This window comes from Carcharhinus amblyrhynchos, chromosome 7, assembly GCF_965287045.1.
Source record: "Carcharhinus amblyrhynchos chromosome 7, sCarAmb.v2.hapA, whole genome shotgun sequence".
Lineage (NCBI taxonomy): Eukaryota > Metazoa > Chordata > Chondrichthyes > Carcharhiniformes > Carcharhinidae > Carcharhinus > Carcharhinus amblyrhynchos.
In genome coordinates, this window is record NC_137330.1 from 35,755,016 (window position 1) to 35,782,193 (window position 27,178).

Consider the following 27,178-nt stretch of genomic DNA (forward strand, 5'->3'; position numbering starts at 1 on the left):
GGAAGCTACTTCATTGTATGCTTATTTAAAAGAAAAAAATGCAATGCCATTTACTTTAGAAACCAGTCCTGACCTGTACAATATTTGTAAAATATATTTGGCTTAAAAAGATATTAAGACTTGTATATTTAAGCAGCTAATGTTAGTGCCAAGGTACATGCATTTAATTATACAATGTGGTAAAAGATTACCAAACTTATTCACAATTGATCCAATGCCTATGAAGTAATATTACTGTACAGTGCAATGCTCCATGATTGCTACAAATTTATTACATTTCAGTGATTATTTGTATTTTCTTTAAGCCTGTAGTAAACTTAAGTCGACTGCAAGGAACAATGGAGATAATTGACACTAATTATTCTGCAATAGAAATAATAATGTAACCCATTAGTGGACTGCTATGAAATTGGAGACTTGCAGAATACTAACAGACCAATATTTCTCATTTTACTAAAAATCTTGGCAACTTCAAATCTTAGAATTGCTACACTTTGTTCACAGACTTGAAAGCAGTTAAGGTAAATAACCAAAGAATCTATAACATGAGTTATCAGATTCATTGTTTATATGGCAGTCATGTTAAGATTTCTCTGAGGAAAGTGCTGAATCAAAAGCAGCAGACAGAACTTTGCAGATCGTTTGAGCTTGTTCCTGAAAGAGAAGGATTGGATTATTCAGTCACAGTGCCTATTTACGGATGTAATTTTACTTGAGGCAGAATTTCTTTTTTTTAGATTTCACAACAGATATAAAGTAAACATGCTAGAAATACACACACATCACATGTTGAATGAGCTTCATTAGTTCCACCGAATATTAGGCCAGGCACAGAATCCACTTCAAAATAATGCTGTGGGAATGTGACTTAAGTTGTGATTATTACCAAATCCAAAATTAACAATGGAATTAAGAGTATCAATATTGTCATGCCTCAGTTATTCTGACAATTGCTTTGTGATGCTATGATAAGTAATATGAGCAATAGGAGCAGAACATTGGATCGAGGATCAACATGATCCTACATCTGCGTTCCAATCTCCAAATTCCATTGATTTGCTCGAGTTGAAATCTGTTGACCTTGATCTTGAATATTCTGAATGACTGACCATCCATAAGATTCGTAGTCCTCTGATTGAAAAAGCTGTCTTTTGCCTCTGTCCTAATGACCATCTCCTAATCCTGGGACAATATGTCCTAGTTCTTCCAGCCACGAGAGCATCTTTCCTCTGAAGCCCTCAGTCTTGCGTTTCAATGAGATTGCCTATTCATTCTTCTAAACATAACATAAGAAATAGGAGCAGGAGTAGGCCATCTAGCCCTTCGAGCCTGCCCCGCCATTCAATAAGATCATGGCTGATCTGTCGTGGCTCAGTTCCACATTCCCGCCCTCTCCCCATAACCCTTAATCCCCTCGCTTATCAAAAACCCATCAACCCGCGTCTTAAAAATATTTAGCGAAGTAGCCTCCACCACTTCAACGGGCAGAGAATTCCAGAGATTCACCACCCTTTGAGTGAAGAAGTTCCTCCTCAACTCCGTTCTAAACCGCTCCCCCCCCCCCCTTTATCTTGAGGCTGTGCCCCCTAGTCCTACTATCCTTTCTGAGCGGGAAGAGTCTCTCCACCTCTATCCTATCCATCCCATTCATCATCTTATACGTCTCAATGAGATCTCCCCTCATTCTTCTAAACTCTAACGAGTACAAGCCTAATTTATTCAGCCTCTCCTCAGCTCAACCCCCTCAACTCCGGCACCAGCCTAGTAAACCTCCTCTGCACTCCCTCCATGGCCAAAATATCCTTGCGTAAGTACGGCGCCCAAAACTGCACACAGTACTCCAGCTGCGGCCTCACCAGTGCCCTATACAGCCGCAGCAAGACCTCCCTACTTTTATATTCAATCCCCCTCGCTATGAAGGCCAGCATCCCATTCGCCTTCCTGACCACCTGCTGCACCTGCAAGCTGGGTTTTTGCGACTCATGCACAAGGACCCCGAGGTCCCTCTGCACCGTCGCCTGCTGCAGTTTTTCGCCATGTAAGTAATAATCCTTCCTACCGTTATTCCTACCAAAGTGGACCACCTCACACTTGCCAACATTAAGTTCCATTTGCCATTTCCTGGCCCATTCGCCCAGCCTATCTAGATCCTTCTGCAGACTCTCCACACCCTCCGCACAATTTGCCGTTCCACCATTCTTGGTGTCATCAGCAAATTTCGACACCCTACACTCGGTTCCCTCCTCCAGATCATCTATATAAATGGTAAATAGCTGAGGCCCCAGCACCGACCCCTGGGGCACTCCACTAGTCACCATCCGCCAATCCGCATAGCACCTATTGACCCCCCACTCTCTGCCTCCTATTTGACAATCAATCCTCTATCCACGCTAACACCCTACCCCCAACTCCATGTCCCCTGACCTTCTGCAATAACCTCTTGTGAGGTACCTTGTCAAACGCCTTCTGAAAATCAAGAAAGACCACATCCACCGGCTCTCCTCTATCCACCGCCCTAGACACATCCTCATAGAACTCCAGTAAATTTGTCAGACACAACTTCCCTATAACGAAACCGTGCTGCGTCTGCTCTAGCAAGCAATTCACACCAAAGGATAGGATACCCCTCATCCTAGGAATCACCCTAGTGAACCATTTTTGCACCTGGAATACAGGTATTTTTTTTCTAGGGAGTGGAGACCAAAATTATAAACAGTACTCCAGATATGGTCTCAAAGTCCTATACAACAGCAGCATAAATTTATTATTCTTATACTCCAGCCCCTCTTGCCTAACTGCTTACTGTACCTGCATGTTAATTGTTTCTTGTACATAGACATTCAAAACTCTCTGAAGCACTGAAATGTTCTTGATCGAGGTTAAATAAATCTTGGTTAGCTGGTGCGCTGTTCCCCTCAATCTACTTGGAAGCCTTTGACGTAGGATCGGGGACACCACTCTCTATGTTCCATTCTTGCCTTGTCAATCATAGCTGTAACATCTGCAACTTCATTTCCTACGCCAAAACCTGAATCTCTGGATTTCCCCCAAGGATCCAAAAGTTACCTTCCTGTTATTCTTCAGCTATGCGTGACACACACATTCATTCACCAAAGTTACACATGATGCTTGCTTTGTGCTGCTGTGGAGGTCCATGGTGCTTAGAGAATTAATAATTGAGGAAAATAAGAAAGAAGGCACTGAACTCAAAGTATAGGTGGCAAAGGGCTAAGGTGAAGATTAAAATCAATAAAGATGAGTTGTCATTGTATAAATAGGCTCAAGAAAAATGCAGAAAACAGAGCTTATGTACGTTATTTAAAACTTAAATAGAAGATAAGACAATAGAGATTGGAGCCTCAAACATGAATATGCTAAAGAAATAGATGAAAAGTATGACACTGCCTCTGCCAGTAATCCAAGTCACAAGATATAATTTCAAACATGGACAATAAGATAATAAAGGAAGAGCCCTATTTTTGACTTTCTAGAATAAAACACTGAGAAGGAGAACAGTGACTGTTGATTTGCCAGCAGTATGGATAGCATGAGCAGAATGGGAAGAAGATCAGCCTCCTAGTTGGTGAGAAGGGTTGGGACAAGTGGGGTTGCTTCTTGTAAAGATGATTGACCCTTCAGAGAATATGAAGAGTGACAGAACTATGCCTTCATTGTCCTAGCCGTTAAAAATCTCCTAGTAGAAAAGGAGATGAGTAGTGATGGCTTGAGTTGAGATAGCTTAGGGGCTAGGTAGGAAAATTAATAGGAGAGAAACAACACAGCCTATTTGGATGAAGAGAGGATGCCAAAGGAGTCAAAGATTTGGACATGAGCAAGCATAATGGGAATATAAATTATATAGCGATTACCATTATCAGAGTAAGGAAAAAGTGATATGAAATAGACTTTCCTTAACACCATAGTGGGATAAAGTTAACTTTAGACGGTATGAAATCATCTTTGGTGTGTCCATGTTCAGGTTTGGAGACTTATGGAGAGTGAATAAATGTAGGAGCTGGTCAAGGCACACAGTATTCAACTGCCCGTTATATGTACAATTTCTTTACATCAGGATCAGTTTTCGTGCGTTTCCCTCATTCAAACTGCACACTTTAATCACCCATCCTTTGCGATATAAATAGGTATTTAAAATGCCACTAGTAAAGAGGTGGCGGGTGCAACCTGTGTTTTCTATATTGATTTGATAGCTAGATGCCAAACCACCACTTAAATTTTAAGAGGTCATAAAGTCAAATGTAAAACAAAAGAGAAAAATACATTTCTCACCAGGCTATTACACTGATATACACAGATACTATACTCATTCTGATTGGCATCCGTGGTTTTGAGAGCAAGAAGGCTTTTTCCCATTCCCAAGCCATCATCATAACAGATCATCCGTACTATCAAATACAGTGGATGTCTGTGCAAAATGTCCTGCCAAAAAGAAGAAAAATTGTTAGTATAATTTATTGCTTTACGTGTATTTGAGTGACAGGAAATTGAATTCTATACCAAAACAACTGGCATAACTGAAGTTTTTTCAAACTAAACCTGTGACCTCAGTTAGTGGAGTGTGAAGAACATAAGAATATATACAAGAAATTTGGCTCATCAAACCTGCTCTGCCATTTGCTTTAGTTATAGTAGCAATATTGTTTTAGATATCTTCTTGCCATGCAAGAAGGCAGGGATGGAGTGGACTGGAAAACAAGAAATTTCTGGTAACACCATCTGCACCTTGCTCACCTTCTAAGATAACAGGATGAAGGTGATTTGAGAAGGGGCATTAGATGGAACAGACAGTCATAGGAACCCAACGGTGCAGAAGGTGGCTATTCAGCCCATCAAGCTTGTACTGGCAACAATCCCACCCTGGTCCTATCCCTGTGGTCCCATGTATTTACACTGCCAATTTCCCTGACATTAAGGGTCAATTTAGCATAGCCAATTAACCTAACCCACACATTTTTGGAGTGTGGGTGGAAACATACGCAGATACAGAGAGAACTTGCAAATTCCACACAGTCACCCCCAAGGCAGGAATTGAACCTGGTTCACTGGTGCTGATAGGCAGCAGTGCTAATCACTGCCATAGCCATCTGGCACATCCGGCCCAACAATATGCAGACCCATCAGGCTCAGGAGATGCAGGGAAACATCCCCAATGGTTCTGCCCCACTGCTTTCTGTTGTGTGTTGCCTTCTCCTGCAAAAGGGGGCAGAATCTCAGTAATTGTGTAGCAATGTTTTCAATGGTTTGCCAGCTATTGCTGAATAGCTGCTGGCAGTGAGAACTGAATTTGAGGCTTGCAGCATTGTGTTTCTGCAAGAATGATGTGTAGTATATAGCATCTGTCTAGTTATCAGAACGTTCTGAAAGCAAAGGCTAATGTTAAGTAACGGATGAGCTGTGTTGCATTGTTCAAACAGCAAGGATACAGGTACAAAAAGAAAACTAAAACAGATACTATTTTGTAGACTCTGCTGTTGTCAGCAATCAGACCTCAGAGCTCAATGATTAAGCCAAAAGGCATATTTAAATTGGCATCACAGCTGAACGCAGGACTGTCAGAAAATCTGAGTCTCTGCTTCACAGCTGCGACTGCTGTCTGAGCTCACAACCCCAATTGTTCTTTGGGATAAAACACCACAGCTTGGGAAGTCCTAATTTACAGAAGAAAAATATTCTTATTAATTTTGTTCTTTAATTGTAAATACAGCAAACAGTTACTGCTGTGCACTGGCAGGAGTAGGGGCCTACAGCAATATGTCCAGCAGCTTTGGTAACTGGGAGACACAAAAACTGTTTATAAATGCAAGTTGTTGGTATCTGGGTCATGGTAAGTCTTGAGATCAGCCAAAAATCGTTTCCTTTTTGTTTAAACATAAATAATGTAAAGTGTGCATTGTGATGTCTACATGCACTAGTGTTTTATCTGTTGACACTAATTAGTAGATGATTATGTAAACTTTTTTTTTACATCAGCTAGTCATGTTAATATTAAATAATTTTTATTCCATCACACAAATCAACATGCTCAATGCAAAATTACTGTCCAAGGGCAATAAAGTAGGCAAGTTTACTTTGGTTTACCATTGTTAGATCAATTAGCAAATATTCCTTTGTTGGGCTTCTTACATTGAGTTCTGTACCCTTGTAAATATCCAACATTCAGTGTGATTCTGCGATTGGATTTGCTAAATAATCCTGTGTGATAAGAATTGTGCTGACAACCAATTTAAGACTGTCAATCAGACTTGCACTGTGCCTACACTAGAAGCTAGGTACACAAAGCTCCATACTTTGCAGACAGAAATAACAGGCATACGTTGTGCCTGTTTTAGCTAAACACAGCGACGACTGTAATTTACTGGTTCATTCCTCAGGGTAATGCATTGACTGTACTCAAGCTGTGTGATTTAAATTTCAAACTAATGCTTGACTGTTAAGTGTCAGTCACCATCAACTGGCGCATTCTCCATGGCAATATCTCTACCAATCAGAGTCCACTTGCCAACTCATCAGCACTATTCTCAATCAGTATAAATTATTGTTTCTTTACATTTGATATTTGGGCGAACTGTCCTGATGAGTGTAAGATGAAAAGTTTTGACAAAAATCATTTTTCAGCAATACCCAATTTTATATCTTGCAATGTTTAATTGACAGTCCTGATTTTTCAGTAGACATGTCTCAGTTGTCACTACCATAACTGCTTTCCCACAACATACAACTGCGTCCTATTCCTCTGCCAGAAATTCATAGGAATTGTCAGGGAGGTCACGATAATGCATCCTGATACATGATTACAGTTTGAAATGAGCATTTTTTTTTCTTTCCTGAGCACCTTTGGTCTTTGCGCAATCAGGGCCCTGACCTTCCCATTGCTTGCCATTTTAACACAATCCTGCTCCCATGCCCATATGTCTGTCCTTGGCCTGCTGCAACGTTCCAGTGAAGCTCAACACAAACTGGAGGAACAGCAGCTCATCTTCCAGTTAGCACTTTACAGCCTTCTGGTCTCAACATCGAATTCAACAACTTCAGATGATTAGTTCCATCCCACGTCAACAACTTTGTTTTCATTTTATTTAATTTTTTACTGATCTCAACCTTTATTTCTTTATTGTCTTTCTTATTTTTCTTCCCCACCACTTCCCACTTTATCCCACATTCCTTATCTTTTCTCCCCCTTGCTTCCCCTTTTTCTAAATTTTATCCCTCTCCCATTCATCACCCCCACCCCCCATCTTCATCTGTCACAGCTTATCCTCTGATTTCAGCTTTTCTGCTGTTTGGCCATTCACACCCTTTATTCTTTCTAATGGACTTGCCATTAGCAGCCTTTTCCCCTGGCTTTTGTGGCTATTATTCATCTTTCATTCCCTTACCCTACAGTAAAAATATCCCCCACTTTTTATGCCTTTAAGCTTTGACAAAGGCTCATGTGGACTCTCAATGTCACCTTTTTTCTCTTCTTACAGATGCTGCCAGACCTGCTGAAATTTTCCAGCATTTTCTCTTTTTCTTTGCTGCATCTTTTAAAGTTTCTCACCATTATAACATCAGAAGGAAATATTAATTTACTTACAAATTGATCAGTGGATGCAACTTTGATACCATATTTGGAGACATACAAAATACTCTCCTCTTCTGATGGTGTAAAAGGTAATTTTCCATATTGCTACAACAGAAAGAACAAGCACTACAGAAGGGATCTACCAAATTTACCAAACTCAAAGATACAGAAGCAAAATACTGGATTCATGAATTCATAATCATCTAGTTCATGGTTTGTGTTAAAAGATTTTTAGTTTTAGGAAGAGTGAAATTGTAACATAAGGTAATTAAAATGCTGAGTTTTAAAATTGCCAAAACACCTCAACCAATAGCATATCAAACGGATGTGTGTACTCATAAGGTGAGAGTTCAGAGGATGAAAGCCACAAAAAGTGGCAGGTGGCCTTTTCTTAGTTGGAGAAACACAGGCAGTAAGTCTGAAGAAAATTGTTCTGACACCATTAGAAATTTAAATTATTCAGCTGGGTCCCAGAGTCAGAAGATTTGATTATGAAGCTAATAGTTAATTAATCCAAAAATCTACTGAACATCTTAATTAACCTCTGTTTCCTTAGAGAGGAGTAATTCAGGGTGAAGCTTTATTTGAAATTCTGAGATGTCAGAGGGAGTTTTCTAGATGATCCTTGAGTTTGAAGTTAAAACACCCAAGTTGGTGGGTGTAAGTCCCGGGCTCAGCAGACAGAGAAAGAAAGAGTCTGCTAAAAGCAGCGATGGACCAAAAGCAAAAGGTCTTAGAAATCAGGGGTATTCATCACTGACTCTGACTTAGTATTTTTTGTTTTGCATCTATTCTGCTACTAGTCGCCCTACTCCACATCCTCTGACATTATCAAAGACCTTTTGAAAATCCAGATAAATTACTTTGCCTGCATTACCCTTGTCTCCCATCTCTGCCTCTTCAAATAATTCAATAATGTCGGTCAATCAAGAAAGTCTCCTTTGAAATCCATGCTGACTAATCAACATTGTACTTTTAGTTTTTAGAACTCTTTCCTCTTCTGCTTTAGTAAGGATTCCATTAATTGTCCTAGTACTGATGCTAAACTGACTGGTCTACAGTTTCCAAGGCATGTTCTCTCTCTCTCTATTTTCCGACTCTCAGTTTCTCTAGCAAGTTTTTATTCATTCATGATGTCTCATTAGTTTTAAATTTGTCTTGATTTGTATCAGAATATAGTTTTTCTGAGCAACGTTGAACACTGAAATGTTTCCCATATGTTCCACGTCATGATTTGGCAATATTATTGCCCATTATGTTTTCCCAAGTTCTACGCTTATTCCCTGAAAATTTGGCCTTTTTACAATTTATTACTTTGAATTTTGTCAAGCTTATGTCTAAGTTATCTTAATGCATATTGTATTATGATCAGTATTGCTTAGATGTTTCCCTACTTTTATTTCACATTTGCTTTGGTTTACCATTGGTACATAAAGTAGCAAATATTCCCTGTTGAGTTCTCACGTTATGGATTATAGTGGACACTTCTTAACTCTATTTCATTAGCCCTCTTACCTACTTCTGCTGATTAATTTCAGGGTAGTTGAAATCCTTCACAATCATTTGTTTTACAAATTTTCTAACTTGTTTGCATATTTCTTCTTTCACCTCCTTAGCACTATTAGGTAGTCTTCAGACTACACCCAATAGTGAGATTGGCCCTTTATTATCTCATCTGTACCAAATGGGGATTCTATCTGTCTAAATAATCTACTATCGTTCTGTTATCTCTAATGAGAAAAGCTGCTCCACCTCCTTTTCACTAAATGTTGTACCTTGTGATGTTTAATTGCCAATCCTGACTTTCCTGTAGCTATATCTCAGTAATCCCTACCAGAACTACTATCTCGCTAAACACATTGTCTACCATTCTGTTTTATTAAGGATGCTGCATTGCTCTACAGCTTAACTCACTTTTCCTTTCACTTTTTTTTACCTTTTTATAATCCTGTTCTATAATTCTATCTATTCCCTGGTGACATTTATGTCCTCCTTTTTGTTTTCTGAGAACAATTGTCCAATGCTGTCCTTTCCTGTTTTGTTTATACCTGTGATTGTTTTCATTTCTTGCGAATTTCTTCCTTCCTCCATAATACAATGGATACAAAATTGGCTTGATGACAGAAGCCAGAGGGTGCTTGTAAAGGGTCGTTTTTAAAACTGGAGACCTGTGACCTGCAGTGTGCCTCAAGGATCGGTGCTGGGTCCATTGTTATTTGTCATTTATAGTAACGATTTGGATGAAAATCTGGAGGCATCATTAGTAAGTTTACAGATGACACCAAGATTAGTGGCATAGTGGACAGTGAAGAAGATTATCTTGGATCACAATGGGATCTTGATCAATTGGGCCAGTGGGCTGACAAATGGCAGATGGAGCTAAATTTAGATAAATGTGAGGTAATGCATTTTGTTAGACTGAACCAGGGCAGGACTTACTCAGTTAATGGTAGGGCATTGGGGAGAGTTACAAAACAAAGATCTAGGGGTACAGGTTCATAGTTCCTTGGAAGTGGAATCACAGGTGGATAGAGTGGTGAAGAAGGCATTCAACATGCTTGATTTCATTGGTCAGAACATTAAATACAGGAGTTGGGACATCTTGTTGAAGTTGTAAAAGACATTGGTAAGGAATACTGTGTGTAATTCTGGTCACCCTATTATAGAAAGGATATTATTAAACTAGAAAGAGTGCAGAAGAGATTTACTAGGATGCTATTGGGACTTGACGGTTTGAGTTATAAGGAGAGGCTGGATAAACTGGGACTTCTTCCTCTGAAGCGTAGGAAGCTGAGTGGTGTTCTTATAGAAGTCTATAAAATAAGGGCAAAGATCAGCTACATAGTCAATATCTTTTCCCAAAGGTAGGGGAGTCTAAAACTAGAGGGCATAGGTTTAAGGTGAGAAAAGAGAAAGATACAAGAGTCCAGAGGGGCAACTTTTTCATGCAAAGGGTGGTGAGTATCTGGAACAAGCTGCCATGGGTAAGATAGTATAGTATATGGGATAAATGTGGGCAATTGGGACTAGCTTAAGGGCTTAAAAAAAGGGCAGCATGGACAAGTTGGGCCAAAAGACCAGTTTCCATGCTGTAAACCTCTACGACTCTAGAACAAGTTTAAAGCCTTTGCTGCTTCCCTGTTTTCCCTTTCCAGTAGGAAATGTGATCAGCAGTCCCATTTTGAACCACTGGTCCAGTTCTTTCCTGTCCCAGTACTGGTGCCAGTGTCCCATGAGAAGGATCTTTTGGGGGAAAAAAAAAATCAGATGTCAATTTGACAGGTTATGGGTATGACATAGAATTTACTTCTTTGACAAGTGGTGAGTAGCCATGGTCATAGTGAATGGTGGAATAGGCTCAATGGGCTGTGTGGTCAACAATTCTTATATTCTTAAAATCCAGAAGGTTATTAAATTACCTATGCAAAAGAAAACTTTGTTCATGACAGATAAGTTAACAAGCATTATTTTAAATTCTATTATCTTACCTGTGCCAAATCAATATAATTAATCAAATCTTGTGGTCCTTGAAGACATTCAAATAAACTGGCTTTTAAGTTTTCAATAGCACCCAAATACTTCACTCGGAATTCAGTACATGTGTCAAAGTTACTGTTACTTTGTCCTATAACAAAAGTATAAAAACACGATTTGTCTTTGCCTGAATAACTGTGTAGCATGCATCAGCAAAACAAGATTTGTTGCTTTAATTATTCCAGAAAATTAACACCAGTTTTCTGCTTTCACTGATCGTAATTCATGGAAAAAGAAAAACAACCAATTTATCTTCAACATCCACCAACTTTCTCAATCCCCAATTTTCTTCTCTATTCCTTCAAGTTATACTGAGGTATATTTTACTGGCCACAAGCTTTATTGGTAGTTTACCCAAATAGGCATTTTTCATGCAAGTTGAGCAGTGTATGCTGTTTCAGACCTCCAGGGTCCTGGGTTTGATTCCCAGTTCAGGTCTCTGTCTGTGTGGAGTTTGCACATTCTCCTCGTGTCTATGTGGGTTTCCTCCAGGTTTCCTCCCACAGTCTAAAGATGTGCGGGGTTAGGTTGATTGGCCATGCTAAGAAATTGCCCCTTAGTGTCCAGGGATGCGTAGGTTAGAGGGATTAGTGGGTATAATATGTAGGGATATGGGGATAGGGCCTGGGTGGGATTGTGTTCGGTTCAGACTCGATGGGCCGAAGGGCCTCTTTCTGCACTGTAGGGTTCTATGATTCACAGCACCAGGGATCTGAGTTCGATTCCCGGCTTGGGTCGCTGTCTGTGTGGAGTCTGCACATTCTCCCCATGTCTGCGTGGGTTTTCTCCCACAGTCCAAAGATGCAGGGGTTAGGTTGATTGTCTATGCTAAATTGACCCTAATGTCAGAGGATTAGCAGGGCAAATGTGTGGGGTTACAGGGATAGGGTCTGGGTTGGATTGTGTTGGTACAGACTCCATGGGCTAAATGGCCTGCTTCTGCACTGTAGGGATTCAAAGATTCTATATTTGGGGAAAAAGTCTTCAAAGGCCACCTTGGAGATCCTAGCTGATGCTTTCTCTCCTTGGGGTCACCATACTGATGTCATTGGTGGTACTCCAGCCACTATTCCCATGATATCAAGCTCTGTGTAGAACAGGATCTGCTTGGTTACATTAAGTAGTACCCGCGAATAACAGGGAATCCAGCGCTTTTTTATATCGATTTATCAAAACGTGCACAATTACTTCGTGCACCTTTTTTTTAAGAAATAGAATTGTTAGGTGTTAATAGCAGTTAGTTATAAATGCTTCAAGGAGTCGGATGTCCTTTATTTCGCTTGGTTTCAATAGCAGGGCCTACAGAAGAAACACAAGTCAGTATGACCATTTCTTAGGAGACAATGAGATTGCAGGCTCAATAGTGACAACAATAAAAAATTGGTTTCTAGTGACCACAGTGAAAGCACCGGAGGCAAGGAAAATATGAAAGGTGCGAGGCTGGGAACCTTGTAACATTAAAGGGGATTTAAATGTCTAAGAGAATAAGAACATAAGAAATAGGAGCAGGAGTAGGCCATCCAGCCCTTCGAGCCTGCCCCGCCATTCAATAAGATCATGGCTGATCTGTCGTGGCTCAGTTCCACATTCCCGCCCTCTCCCCATAACCCTGAATCCCCTCGCTTATCAAAAACCCATCAACCCGCGTCTTAAAAATATTTAGCGAGGCAGCCTCCACCACTTCAACGGGCAGAGAATTCCAGAGATTCACCACCCTTTGAGTGAAGAAGTTCCTCCTCAACTCCGTTCTAAACCGCCCCCCCTTTATCTTGAGGCTGTGCCCCCTAGTCCTACTGTCCTTTTTGAGCGGGAAGAGTCTCTCCACCTCTATCCTATCCATCCCATTCATCATCATATACGTCTCAATGAGATCTCCCCTCATTCTTCTAAACTCTAACGAGTACAAGCCTAGTTTATTCAGCCTCTCCTCATAGCTCAACCCCCTCAACTCCGGTATCAGCCTAGTAAACCTCCTCTGCACTCCCTCCAAGGCCAAAATATCCTTGCGTAAGTACGGCGAACAAAACTGCACACAGTACTCCAGCTGCGGCCTCACCAATGCCCTATACAGCTGCAGCAAGACCTCCCTACTTTTATATTCAATCCCCCTTGCTATGAAGGCCAGCATCCCATTCGCCTTCCTGACCACCTGCTGCACCTGCAGGCTGGGTTTTTGCGACTCATGCACAAGGACCCCGAGGTCCCTCTGCACCGTCGCCTGCTGTAGTTTTTCGCCACGTAAGTAATAGTCCTTCCTACCAAAGTGGACCACCTCACACTTGCCAACATTAAATTCCATTTGCCATTTCCTGGCCCATTCGCCCAGCCTATCTAGATCCTTCTGCAGACTCTCCACACTACTCAGTCTTTCCACTGTTCACCCAGCTGTTGACACAATTTGTCTTCATTCTGTATTCAGGTTTTTGGTCTTTCATGTTCCTCATGGATTTACTTATGTTACACTCGGGTGAAGTTAACTGAAAAATTTGCCCAAATGAAATTTGTCCCAACTTTGTTTCCAGCAGGGTCAATTTGCTAGGGATTTGGAAAGGGTGCCTCAATCTTTTTCCCCTTCAGTAACCTGAAAATGTGGGGATCAATTGTAACAGCAACTCTAACCTCCCTCTGCTATTCCCAACTAGATTTTCTAACAATCTAGAATAGGATGTGGAATCTAACTCTTCTGTATGACTTAGGTCATCATTTGGTGCATTTACCTGTTATAACATCAAAGTAAGACTGCACTAGCAAATAATCTGCTTAAATTATGATAATGGATAGATCTAATTGAGATTTCACATGAGCTTTGGAACAATCTAAATAGTGTCTTTGCACCAGCACATTTCTGTGGCAACAGCATTTTCTAAAGTCACAAAAACAATAGTTATAGCAAGATTATGGGAAACTATCTGCCCACTACTATTTTGACTATTACTGAACATTTTAACGTGTGAGATCTAAATGTCTGAGAATATAAGGGAGTTTTCAACATTACACATGTTACAGTATATCTGAACATAGTTATGGTATAAAATATTTAAGGATTTTACAGTACAATACCTGAACTCCTTGTGGAGTCTGTATCAAGACTAGCCACTGTACTAGATCTAGAAAGACCACCCAAACTGGAATCTACTGACTGGGAAAAGAAAGTACAAAAATGCATTAAAAGAGTTTTAAACTGAAACTGACAAATGCCACATTTACTATCAGAATAATGTTTTGTACTTGCACACAACACTGCCTATGCAGGATAGTCAGGAGGAAACAGGTGATGAGAGAATATGACGACTGTCCCATGGAAACGCTTTGTATCCCACATTAAATAATTCATCTGGCATTTGCACGAGGGTTAGGTTATTAAAAAATCGATATGAATATTTGGGTGAATTGACTTTTCAGTTTCAACAGCATAAGATAAAAAATGCCAATTTTCTGTGTTTTAAAAGATTTAAGAAAAATGAGCAATGGGTATTAAAACACTCCCCAAAAACCTCACTAGGAAAACAATGATAGAAGAACAGTTGAAACTTGCAGAACTAACTCCTACTCTAGCACAATAATGCTGTGAATTTAAATATAGAACAGCAAATGTGTACTGAATTTTGTTAAATGAGAAGTTAACTCTTGTTATTTCCTCTGCTCATTTTCTGAGCTACCAGAATGCACTGGTGAGATCTCAGCCCATAACTTCCTCAGGATGGCAATCAGGGTTGGAATGCTACTCCACGCCCACTTACCTGTGCCAAATTTCTTGTGTACTTGATACGCCTGACCTATCGATCCTGTTGAGATCCAGGCAGCACAGCCAACTCTAAGGTCCAGTGTCAAAGCTTAAGGGTGTTGGAGTGAAGGAGGCCATACACCCTTTTTGACTGCACTAGCTGCTGTAAAGCAGATAAGTTTGAAGGTCCAATTGAAAATGACAGGACAGGTTGGAATGGGCCAAGATGAGAGTCAAGTCTGAGGCTGGGTGGGGTAAAAGAGTCCAATGCAAGGATTCAGTCCAGATGTTTAAAATAGTTATCCAGGGTTGGAGGAGGTTTTAATTCTTCTAAACTTTTTTGGAGTAACGATTAGCCTAACCTCACAGTATTATCCAAAGTTAGTGATCTAAATCACTCTTCGAAGGATTCCTATCACAGGACAATTGTCCGGGGAAGGTAGAACATCTGGACAATTGCTGTACAAATGTTTATCTGGGAAGTTCCAAGAGGATTTTCCCAGCACATATGATCAATTTTCTAAACAGAGGTACTGCCATAGAGATAAGAATGAACACTTTTGATTGTTGTTGCCTAAATTTCTTGTTGGCGATAGGTCTTGGCTGGAATTTTCTGGCTATTCACACTGGCAAGATTTTCTGGTCCCACTGCAGTGAATGGAGATTTGGCTGAGTGTCAAATTCTCCATCCTCACTTGTAGCAGCAACTGGACGTGTACAGGTGGAAAATTCCAGCTCTCATCTTTCCCCTACAATGATAAGCATAAAACTATGGATCGTTACCAATTACCACAAGTATGAAATCTCAGTCCACCTGTTTAGTAACACTTGATCGCCCTGTCTCTTGGGAATACATTTGCATTATATAATGGTTACGGATTAGGTGCCATATAAAAATAAGTTGCTATTGAATTTCCATCCTGATGCACTATAGGACCGATGTCAAGGGAGTTCATAGGTTGGGATGAAATGAAAATATGCAATGCATACTATTTACCTACCTTCTTTTCTGCACTTTGTGCACATTATAGAGAGAGTTTAATACAATTTCATGTGGGATTATATGCACATCATTTATATAATGGAGACTACTATTCTTCTACTGATCATTGAGGACTCATTTCCAGGGGTGTTGGCTTATTGATGAAGATTTGGTATCTTAAAAGAATAGCTTAAACATAAGAAGCCAATTTCTCTACAATATATTTTAGGTTTAAAACTTGGAGTAAATTCCTGGCTTCTGACACTCCTGCAGGAATAAAACATCCACTACTTTAAGTGGAAGTGAACTAAAATTATTGAACTTCCTACTCTTCCAGTACCCAAGTTAAACTTGAAACTTGATAAACATCAAACAGAAGCAAATTAAAACACAATGTGCTCTGTGTACTGTTTCAGGAAAATTTTTATCGAGCTAGTTTAAAGTTCCCCTAATTATAAAGAAATGGCTCTAGTAAAGAAACATTTCCATTAGTGACCTACAGTGCCTTGCTTTAATAGTGAGGCAGGCTAGTCAACCATAAAGGTATCACAACCACAATCCAGCTTGTCCTCACTGGGAACCCACACTTGAGGAATGATTGTTAACTGTACATTAATTTTGGTTAACTGAATTGGCATTCTAAAACTATAGATACTTTTGGGTTAAAGTGCTTGTAATGCATAAATAAAAAGTGATATCCTTCCCCGTTTAGAACAAGGAGCACTGAATGGTATAAAACCTAAGTTGATTTTAAAATTTCCCTTGCCCAGAGCATGGAAGTTAATGATAGCACACCAGCTAATTCAGTGCAGAGTCTTTCTGTATGGCATGATGCTATGTCAGCCGGTGCATCTAACCACAAAGACACTGAGATGACAATGCAGATGAGAGTTCCAGATTTTAAAAGGAACTTATGTTGAGAAGAGATTGTCACTGAGCAAGCTTGGTGAAAAATAAAGAATGTTTTTTAAAAAAAACAAGGTTGAAACATCACAAATTGGTAACTCTAGTGAAAAAACTGCATATGCAATAAGTATAAGTAATGCAGTGAAAAAATAAACTACAATACAATCACAGTTAATAAGTTAGATTTGGTGTTAAATGATTGCCTGGAGTATTTGGAAAGATTATAGATTAATGAATTGGTAGTATTCTTGAACCACAGAGACACACAGTGGAGAGATGCGACTCAATGTTTTACAAGGATTTGAGCAGATAGCTTCCATAGCATTTCTCCATGTGTCCGTTCTGAATTTTCACATAAAGCAGTTTGTATTAACAAATGAGAAACAAGTTGTCAAAGCACATAATTTTAGTACCTTCTTTAATTATGTAATAGCAACTTATAAATTGAAACTAGGTTCTCTTGTTTTACCTCTTTGGTAACATCAGTCAAAGCCTGACCGAGCATAACCTTGACAGTGAAAACCTACCTTGCTTTTTGTGCTGATTTCGCTGCCTTGAGAACTGCTACTGCTGTGGCGTTTCTTTCCTTTCCGAAACATTTCTCACCATTGTTTTTAAAAGCAGATAAACCTTTGAAATAGACAAGGAAAAAGTCATAAACACTCATTCAAGTATAATTTACCTGAGATGAAAATCATTTGGACATTACAGGTGATATCCAACTGATATCAAATCTTCATCAATAAGCCAACACCTCTGGAAATGAGTCCTCAATCATCAGTAGAAGAAAATGCGGGAAGATAGTAGTCTCCATTATATAAATGATATGCATATCATCCCACATGAAATTGTATTAAACTCTCTCTATAATGTGCACAAAGTGCAGGAAAAAAGGTAGGTAAATAGTATGCATTCCATATTTTCATTTCATCCCAAACTATGAACTCCCTTGACATCGGTCCTATAGTGCATCAGTATGGAAATTCAATAGCAACTTATTTTTATATGGCACCTATAATTAATAAAACATTAATGTAAAACAAAGTATAACACAGAGCCACACTAAGCAGTATTAGGCCAAATGATCAAAAGTTTGGTTCAAGAGGGAGGTTTTAAGGATTATCTTAAAGAACTAAAGTGATGTAGAGAGGTGGAGAGCTTTAAGAAAGGGAATTCTAGAACTTACGGTCTTGGCAATTGAATGTATGGCCATCAATGCAGGAGCAATTAAAATCAGGGACTAGAGCGATTATATCTCGGAGAGTTATGAAGGCGAGGAGATTACAGATATCAGAACTGGCACGGCTGTGATTTTAGTCACACTTAACCAGGTACAATTTAGCAAGCAGTGTTCTATCATAGCTTTGTGCTGATTTGATGATGGTTCAATATTTCCACTTGTATTACTCTGTTACTGAACAAATTATTTCATCTAGGGTATTAAAAGATGTATTTAATGAGATAGTTAATGCACTGATTTTAATTTTCAAAGGTCCCAATTTATTGGAAGGTAGAAAATCTCTCCCATTATTCAAAGGGAGGAAGACAGAAAGCAGGAAACTACAGACCAATTAATTTAACATCTGTCATTGAAAAAATGTTAGAAGCTATTATTAAAGAAGCTGTAGCAGGACACTTGCTACAAGATAATCAGGCAGACTCAACATGGTTTTGTGAAACGGAAATCATATTGGAGTTATTTGAGGAAGTAATGTGTGCTGTGAATGAAAGGAACTGGTGGATGTGCTGTCCTTAATTTTCCAGAAGGCACTTGATAAAGTGCCACATCAAAGGTTATTGTGGAAAATGAAAGATCGTGGTATAGAGGGTAACATATTGGCATAATAGAAGATTGAACAGGAAACTAGAGCTGGCATAAATGGATCTTTTTCAGGTTGGAAAGATGTAAAGAATGGATCAGTGCTGGGACCTCAATTGTTTACAATTTATATAAGTGACTTGGATAGTGGGATGGTTGCCAAATTTGCTGATGAAAAGAAGATAGATAGGAAAGTTAATTGTGAAGAGTTTAAAAGGTTTACATTAACACTGCAATGAAGTTCCTGTGAAAATAAGGAGGAGAGAAATTGCAATGTCAGCCAAACCAGATTGCGATAGGTTTTGACCTTCCTGCCATTGCCCTTCTATTATAATAACATCAGATTAACTGGAATTTTTGAGAAACAATGTATGAGCACGCTACATTTCACCAGAGAGGCTGTGACAGTTGTTCTGTATGTTGCAGACTGTCCCTGCAGCAATGCTAGGGCAGTCAGCAGATGTCAAGGTCACATCAGCCCTTAACATTTTTCTGCTCAAGCACATTCCAGGTTACCCATAGCTCAGAATGCAGTAAAGGCAACATTTCCATCTATGGTAGAGCAGACTGTAACATTCAGTTCATTTTAGCATGGTGATTAAAGTTTGCTTCATTTGCACATGCACTGTGTATGTGTGCCCACACAGCTCTACCTCACCAGCACCTCTTCACACCTCCACGGTCTAATTTTTAACACTGCCTGTCCATCATCCAGCCCAAGATGAACAGAATTTTTTTCCAATTAATTACTGGGGAGACTGAAGCCATTCTCTTCAGTCCCCTAGCCACTGACTCCATCTCTCTCCCAGACAACTGTGGTTGAACTAGACCACTCATAGCATTGGATTCACAATGGCTTCATTGGAACAGGAGCAGACCATTAGTGTGTCAGGCCTGGTCTGCCATTCAATTAGGTCATCGCTGATCATCTACTTTAACACCACTCAGCTGCACTATCTCCATATCTCTTGATGTTATTTGTGTAATTTTCAAAATCACCCCTCATTCATCAAAACTCTAGGAAATACCAGTATCTCCTCATATGGCATCCCAGAGATTAATCAAGCAAACCACATTGCACTCCTTATTCACATTATATTCCAGCTACTACATTCTTACCCATTCATTTAGCCTGTCCAAGTCCTCCAGAAGTCTCCTTGCATCCTCTTCACAATTTATATCCCCACCCAGTTTGGTGTCATCACCAAATTTGGAAATATTATAATTGGTCTCCACATCCAAATCATTTATATAGATAGTGAACAGCTGTAGACTTAGCACTGATACCCCAGTAGTAACAACCTGCCATCTGAGATTGATCCATTCATCCCTGCTCTCTGCAAAATAATTCTTGGTCCACACTAATATATTTTCCCCAATCCCATTTACTAATATCTTGTGTGGGGTCTAATCAAAAACCTTCTGAAAACTCAAATACAACACATCCACTAGTTCTCCTTTATCAAGGCTGCAAATAATATCCTCAAAAACTCAAAAAAGTTTGTCAAACATGATATCCCTTTCTTAAATCCATGTTGACTGCCACTTTACCCATTCCTTTCTAAATATCCAGTTATTCCACCCTTTATAATAGATTCTAACATTTTCCCTACTACTGACATCATGCTAACAGGTCTAAGGTTCTCCATTTTTCCTCTTCCTCCTTTCTTAAATAGTGAAGTTACGTTTGCTGTTTTACCATCCACAGGAACTTTTCCAGAATCTGTAGAATTTCGAAAGATAACCATCAATGCATCCATTTTCTCTTCAACCACCTTCTTCAGTACTCTGGGATGAAGCTTATCTGATCCAGATGACTAAGGTGTTTGACAAGGTCCTACATGGCAGTCTGGTATAAAAACTAAAATCACATTGGATTTGGGGTGGGTTGGTTAGATGGATACAGAATTGGCTTGGTTATAGAAGGCAGAGAGTAGTGGCGGAAGGGTATTTTTCAGAATGGAGATCTGAAACTAGTGGTGTTCCGCAGCGATTAGTGCTGGGACCACTGTCGCTTGTACCATATATAATTATCTGGAGGAAAATGTGGATAATCTGATTTCTAAGTTTGCAGATGACATGAAGATTGGCAGAGTTGCTGATGGAGCCGGGGGTTGTCATTGGATACAAAAGGATATAGAACATAGAAAAACTACAGCATAAACAGGCCTTTCAGCCCACAAGTTGCACCAAACATATCCCTACCTATCATATAGATAGATTGGAGACTTGGGCACAGAAATAGCAGATAGAGTTTAATCCTGACAAATGTGAGATGATGCACTGTGGAGAATCAAACTTGGGTGTGAATTATATTGTAAATGGCAGAACCTTTAGGAACATTAACATACAGAGGAATCTGGCCATGCAGATCCCTAAAAGTGACAACATGTGGCCAGGGTGAATTAAGAAGACATATGGCATTGCCAGGGCATTGAGTACAAGAATTGGGAAATCATTTTGCGGCTATAGAAAACCACACTACCAGAAGAGTACAGAAGCTTTGAAGAGAATGCAAAGAAGGTGCACCACGATTTCACCTGGTCTCAAGGATGTTGGCTATGAGAGGTTGAATAAACCACAATTGGTTTCACTGGAAAAACAGAGGCTGATGGAAGACTTGATAGAGGTTTACAAAATAATGAGAGGCATAGACAGAGTGGATAATCAGAGGCTTTTTCCAAGGGTGGAAGTTTCTATTACAAGGTGGCACAGGTTCAAGGTAAGAGGACAAAAGTTTAAGGAAGAGTGTGGGGGAAGTTTTTCAAGAGGAGAATGCTGGGTGCCTGGCACACGCTGCCAGAGGTGTTAGTGGAAACAGACACATTAGCAACATTTAAGAGGCATGAATAGGGAGGGAATAAGAGGATGCAGACCGAGTATGGGCAGAAGGTTTTTTTTTAGTTTAGTTAGGGCATTATGATCAGCACAGGCCAAAGGGCCTAGTCCTGTGCTGTAATTATTTTTGTTCTTTGTTTCTTTGTACAAGACAGTTAACTTTTTGACAACAATCTCTTTACTAATTGTTTTAGTTCTTCCATTTCACAAGGCTCTTGGTTGTCCAATATTTCTGGCAGATTTCCTGTATCAGCATCCTTGAAGTGAGGTGCAGAGTAACTGTTTAGTTTCTCCATCATTCCCCTGCTCTCCACTATAAACTCTCCTGTTCCCACTTGTAATGAGCCTACATTTGTCCTAACTAATCCTTTCCTTTTCACATACCTGAAGAAGCTTTTACAGTCCTCCTTTACATTCTTTGCTAGTTTGCTTCATATTCTCTTCTCCCTTTCTTAACTCTTGATCCTCCTTTCCTTGGCTCTGAATTGCTCCCTGTCCTCAGGTTTACTTGTTCTTTGGCATTCTTATTAGTCACTTCTTTGATCTAATATCTCTAGATGTTTGTACCTTAAAGGAATGTATACCTGTTATAGACTGTTTAGTATTTTTAAAAATACTGCCCAATGACTGTCTACTGTAAAATCTTTTAGTATATTTTCCCAGTCCACCATAGCCAACTTGCCCCTCACACCTTCATAATTTCCTTTCTCCAGATTTAAGACCCTAGTTTCAGCATGAACTATACTGCATTCAAACTTAATGCAAAATTCTATCATATTTCCCAAAGGCTCCTTTACAACAAAGTTATTAATTTGCCCTTTCTCATCACCCAAAACTAAATCCAAAATAGCACAATCCCTAGTTGGCTCTTCAACACACTGCTCCGGAAACCCATCTTGCACACACACCAGGAATTCCTCCTCCAGAACTTGCATATTTTATTATTGCATTGTCCACATTATGTGTATCTTTAATTTCTTGTTTTATACCATAGCCAACATTACTACTATAATTTGATGACCTGTAAACAACATCCACCAATATTTGCTGTTTCTTAACCCCACCCAAACCAATTCTATGTCTTGATTCTATGATCCAAGATCTTCTCTCACTAATGTAATGATCTCCTCCCTTATTAAGAGATCTGCCCCACCTCCTTTTCCCTTTCGCCTACCCTTCTCGAATGCCAAATATCCTTGGAAAATCAGTTCCTTGTCTTGGTCATTGATCACCCTATAGCCGTGTCTCTGTAATGGCAATTAAATCATACCCATTTGCCTCAATTTGTCCATTCATATCATCAACCATTTTGTGAATGCTATTTGCATTCAGATAGAGTTCTTTAAATTCTTTAGCATTTTAACATTATTCTCTATTTTAATCCTGTTTGAAGCTTGCTTATGCTTCATCTGTCCTCTATTTTTGTTTTCTACTTCATTTTACAAGTTTTGCTTCCCTCGGGTCTGAGCTTAGTACCAATCTAGTTTAAATCCTCTGCAACAGCGCTAGCAAATCTCCCTGTGAGGATGTTAGTCCTGGTCCTGGTAAGATGCAATCTGTCCATCTTGTATAAATCTCTCTTGCCCCAAAATGGGTTCTAATGCCTCAGAGATCCGATGTCCCCCCTCCTACATTTTGGGTTCCCATTTGATCCTGCGATGAACCTTTGCCACATATTTGCTACATCACCAAATCCATCTACTTCCACCTCTGCAACAATACTTGACCCCGTCCCTGCCTCAACTTTCATCCTTGCTTTTGTTATCTTCAGGAGAAATAATTCCAATGTTTTCCATGGCATCCTTCCACCTTCCATGCTGCATAAACTTGAGATGTTCCAAACCTCTGCTGCTTGTGTCTCAACTCGCACCAAGTCCTGGTCGCCCATCATCCTTGTGGTTATTGACCTATCGCCTGGTGTGGCAACAGAGGTTTTAAAATTTGCATTCTTGTTTTCAATGCATTTTATGACTCTGACACACTCTACTTCTGTGACTTGCTCCAGTCTTCTGAGATCGCTGCATTTCTCCAATTCTGGCCTCTAGCACATCCCTGATTTTAATCACTAACACTGGAGGCGTTGCCTTCAGCTGACTCAGCCCCGGGCTCTGGAATTCACTCCCTGAACTTTTCTGTCTCTCTACTTCTCTCTCCTCCTTCAAGATGCACTTTAAAACTTATCTCCTTAACCAAGCTTTTGGTCATCTGTCCTAAAACCTCCTCCTGTGGCTTGGTGTCACTAAAGGTGCCATGTCAAAGAAAGTTCTGATTCTTGTGTCATTTCAAGTTTTTAGGCAGCCACTCACTAACCATAAGCTTAACTATTATCCTGCATTTAGTAAGAGATTACAGTGAACTAGAGTGGCACAGTGGTTAGCACTGTTGCCTCACAGCTCCAGGAACCCAAGTTCAATTCTGGCCTTGGATCACCCTCTGTGTGGAGTTTGCATGTTCTCCCTGTGTCTGTGTGAGTTTCCTCCAAGTGCAATGTAGCCCAATCCATCACACAAACCAGCCTCCCATCCACTGACTCTGTCTGCACTTCCCACTGCCTTGGCAAAGCAGCCAACATAATCAAGGACCCCATGCACCCCTGACATTCTCTTTTCCACCTTCTTCCATCAAGAAAAAGATACAAAAGTCTGAGGCCATGTACCAACCAACTCAAGAACAGCTTGCTTCTGGCTGCTGTCAGACTTCTGAATGGACTTACCTTGCATTAAGTTGATCTTTCACTACACCCTAGCTGTGACTGTAACACTACATTCTGCACTCTCTTGTTTCCTTTTCTATGAATGGTATGGTTTGTCTGTGTAGTGCGCAAGAAACAACACACTATGTTCATACATGTGATAATAAATCAAATCAAAATGTGCGGGTTAGGTTGATTGACCATGCTAAATTGACCCTTAGTGTCTGGGAGTTAGCAGAGTAAACGCATGGGGTTATGAGGATAGGGCCTCAGTGGGATTCTGGTTGGTGCAGATTCGATGGGTCAAACAGCCTCCTTCTACTTTATAGGAATTTTATGATTCTATTCTTCTATTTAAACACTGCAATCTCGTTCTTGTGTGGATTGTGATTGTAAATTTGCAGGATTTATTTTGTTTATTTCTGCTGGAGAGCAAAATAATGAGGAAGAACTCAGGAGAAAACATTTGTAAATCTCACAGCCAAGCTGTCAATGAAGAGGGAGAGAGAAAAATAAATGTAAAGATGGCACATAGGCAATTATATTCCATCTTTGCTACTGCCAGCTGCCTACGTGATGGATGCAGCTTACCAATAAGTTTGTTATTGATGTGAGTCAACTCCTCAAGTATACAGCTGTAACTGAAAATTTCACATCTAAAATTTGACCACTATCACATGCAAAATTTGTTCTACAGTTGGATATCATAAGTGTTATCTTACTCTTTTTGGACTTCCTCTCAATTTGCCAATTATAAAGGATTCTTCCCACTCATTCCACAGCTTTTTAATGGATTACTCTTTATTTTATTTTAAATTTTCTTTCTGAATCTCAATTTTGTCCTCTCAAGGAGCTGAGTTAAAGTTCCACAGGTCACAGCACCCTTTGATACCTAACTGAAGCTGCCAAGCTTAATTGTGAAGCCAGAGAGTTAATATGTGCACTACTTCAACCATATTACCCCTGTCAATCCTCTGTATTATGTCATCAAGTTAAACATGATGTAGTCTTCAAAAATACATGGTAGCTTTCTTTAATTAATCCATATTGTCAATTGGCTATTTATCATGTCTCAAATTATCATTTTTAGAAGCTTTCCTACCACCAAAGTTAAACTGCTTGGCCTGCAGTTGTTGGACATATCTAAAGTTTAATTATTAGTGTCACAAGTCGGCTTACAGGAACACTGCAATAAAGTTATTGTGAGAATCCCCTAATTGCCATATTCTGGCACCTGTTTGGGCACACTGAGGAAGAATTTAGCATAGCCAGCACGTTTTTTGGATTGTGGGAGGAAACTGGACCATTTGGACAAAACCCATGCAGACACGGGAAGAACAGGTAGCTGCTGTAGACCCCTCCTCAAAGCTGGGAATTGAACTCAGGTTCCTGGCGCTGTGAGACAGCAGTGCTCTCCACTGTGTCACCACGCCGCCCCCTTTACAACCTCTTTTAAACGTCTCCAGTCCTCTGGCGCCACTGCTGAATTTATGGAGGATTGGAAAATTATAGCCAGTGCCTCTCTAAAAATGACAGTAGCTGCATGGATTTGGAGTTGGCTGAGTGGTAGGAAACAGAGGCTAATGGTGGACAATTGCTTTTCTGACTTATGAAAGGCGTGCAGTGGCATTTCCCAGAGGTTGGTATTAAGAATACTGCTTTTCTTCATCTATATTAATCACCTAGACTTGAGTGTACAGGGTACAGTTTCAAAGTTGCCATTCTCCCTGCCCAGATGTACCTGATTCAGTTCTGGTGACTTATTGACTTTTAAGTACAGCCAACTTGTACATTTTTACTTTTAGCTGAAGGACATTTCAACAGTGAACGGTCAGGATTGGTAGAGTTAGGTAGAGTCTATGAGTAAAACAATGATCCAGAGCTGACTGACACACAACAGGCCCAGCCCCACATTCACAACAACCAGTCCTCTCCCAAAACACATCTGTTGTAACGTTTACAGAACAATATACTACATCTACAATCTTTTAAAAAGAAAACTAATTACCTAACGAAATAATGGATTCTTACGGCGATACTAAGACCCTCCTGGGCACTGTCTGAGGTTTTGTTCGCTGATGGATTCCTCTAGCAGGTTTCAGTCCGGCGGTTTCCAGCCGGAGGGATTTGGCGGTGGCACCGGAAGTGTGCCCGGTGCCGCGACCGGAAGTGTCCCCCGGTGCCGAGGCGGGCATGGCGGCCAAGCGGAAAGCGGAGGTTTTCGTCCCGGCCGAGGAGAGCGACCAGTTATTGATCCGCCCGCTGTAAGTGCCCAGTCCCTAGGCCTTTCCGCACACCCGCAGTAAGAAGCTGCGGCCGCTGCTGGTCTGGAAGGGGTCAGGAGCCGAGAAACCGAGACCTCATATAATAACAACCCCCCATTTGAGACCCACGTAACCCGGGTGGCGCAGTGGTTAGCGCTGCTGCCTCACAGCGCCGGGGTCCCGGGTTCAATTCCAGCCTCCGGTCACTGTCTGTGCAGTCTGCACATTCTCCCAGTGGGTTTCCTCCGGGTGTTCCAGTGCATTGGCCACGCTAAATTGTCCCTCAGTGTCAAAATGACTGTGTTATGGAGATTAGTGGGGAAAATATGTCCTCACAACCTCCAGCTGAGATCCAGCCCACCAACCCTTTGCAGCGAGGAACATTTCCAGCCCCGAGAACATCTATCCATCCACCACCAAAATACTCCCCCCATTGATGGAACTCATCCCCTGTGAGACCCCAACCACTGCAAGAGCCCATCTCCACTCACTGAGGGACTGCCCTGCCACTGTTTTCTTCAGTCTGCAAATGTCCCTCACCCCCACTGCTGGTAGGTGATTCCCATCCAGCCACTTAGTCTTTTTCCAGGCCACTGATGCAATAATTCCTCCCTCCATGCTCATCTTCAGTCCCAGTCTTGCTTGCCACCTCCCTATCAGGGCACAGCTGAGACCTTGAGGGTTTTTTTTAAAGAGATTGCAAATTGGGCATGTTCTATCACTCATGTTGCCCTTAACTTTGGAATCATCTGCAACAGCACCTTCTCTTTAGAACAAATACTGTGGCAATGATGACAAAATTCAAGCTTAAATTTTGACCCTGTGACATAGAACGTC

General features: G+C 40.4%; 2 protein-coding genes across 3 annotated transcripts in view; one reads left to right on the forward strand and one right to left on the reverse strand.

Moving 5' to 3' along the window:
* Positions 1-13: 13 nt before the first annotated feature.
* itgb1bp1 (integrin beta 1 binding protein 1) lies at positions 14-26,241 on the reverse strand. 2 transcript variants are annotated; one of them, XM_080192134.1, is made up of 7 exons: positions 26,109-26,241; positions 17,256-17,358; positions 14,177-14,255; positions 11,071-11,207; positions 7,595-7,687; positions 4,288-4,437; positions 14-654 (listed from the first exon to the last, which is right to left on the reverse strand). In XM_080192134.1, the coding sequence occupies exons 2-7, from the start codon at positions 17,325-17,327 to the stop codon at positions 583-585; spliced, it is 603 nt and encodes a 200-aa protein (XP_080048260.1). In that variant the 5' UTR covers positions 17,328-17,358; positions 26,109-26,241; the 3' UTR covers positions 14-582. The 2 variants fall into 2 exon arrangements, with proteins under 2 accessions (XP_080048260.1, XP_080048259.1); XM_080192133.1 differs by having other exon boundaries at positions 26,086-26,221.
* The window catches only part of cpsf3 (cleavage and polyadenylation specific factor 3), a 31,699-nt gene continuing 30,762 nt past the window's right edge, over positions 26,242-27,178 (forward strand). The window contains exon 1 of the mRNA XM_080192132.1: positions 26,242-26,341. Within this exon, the coding sequence (XP_080048258.1) occupies positions 26,271-26,341 (71 nt within the window). The 5' untranslated portion in view covers positions 26,242-26,270. The remainder of the gene's footprint in view (positions 26,342-27,178) is intronic.

Coding starts and splice junctions, on each gene's coding strand:
- itgb1bp1 (XM_080192134.1), bottom strand. CDS start 17,327: ATGTTTCGGAAAGGAAAGAAACGCCACAGCAGTAGCAGTTCTCAAGGC. Junction 11,208..14,176: donor AGACTCCACAAGGAGTTCAG/GTATTGTACTGT, acceptor CTTTTGTTATAG/GACAAAGTAACAGTAACTTT. Junction 7,688..11,070: donor ATTATATTGATTTGGCACAG/GTAAGATAATAG, acceptor TTTCTGTTGTAG/CAATATGGAAAATTACCTTT.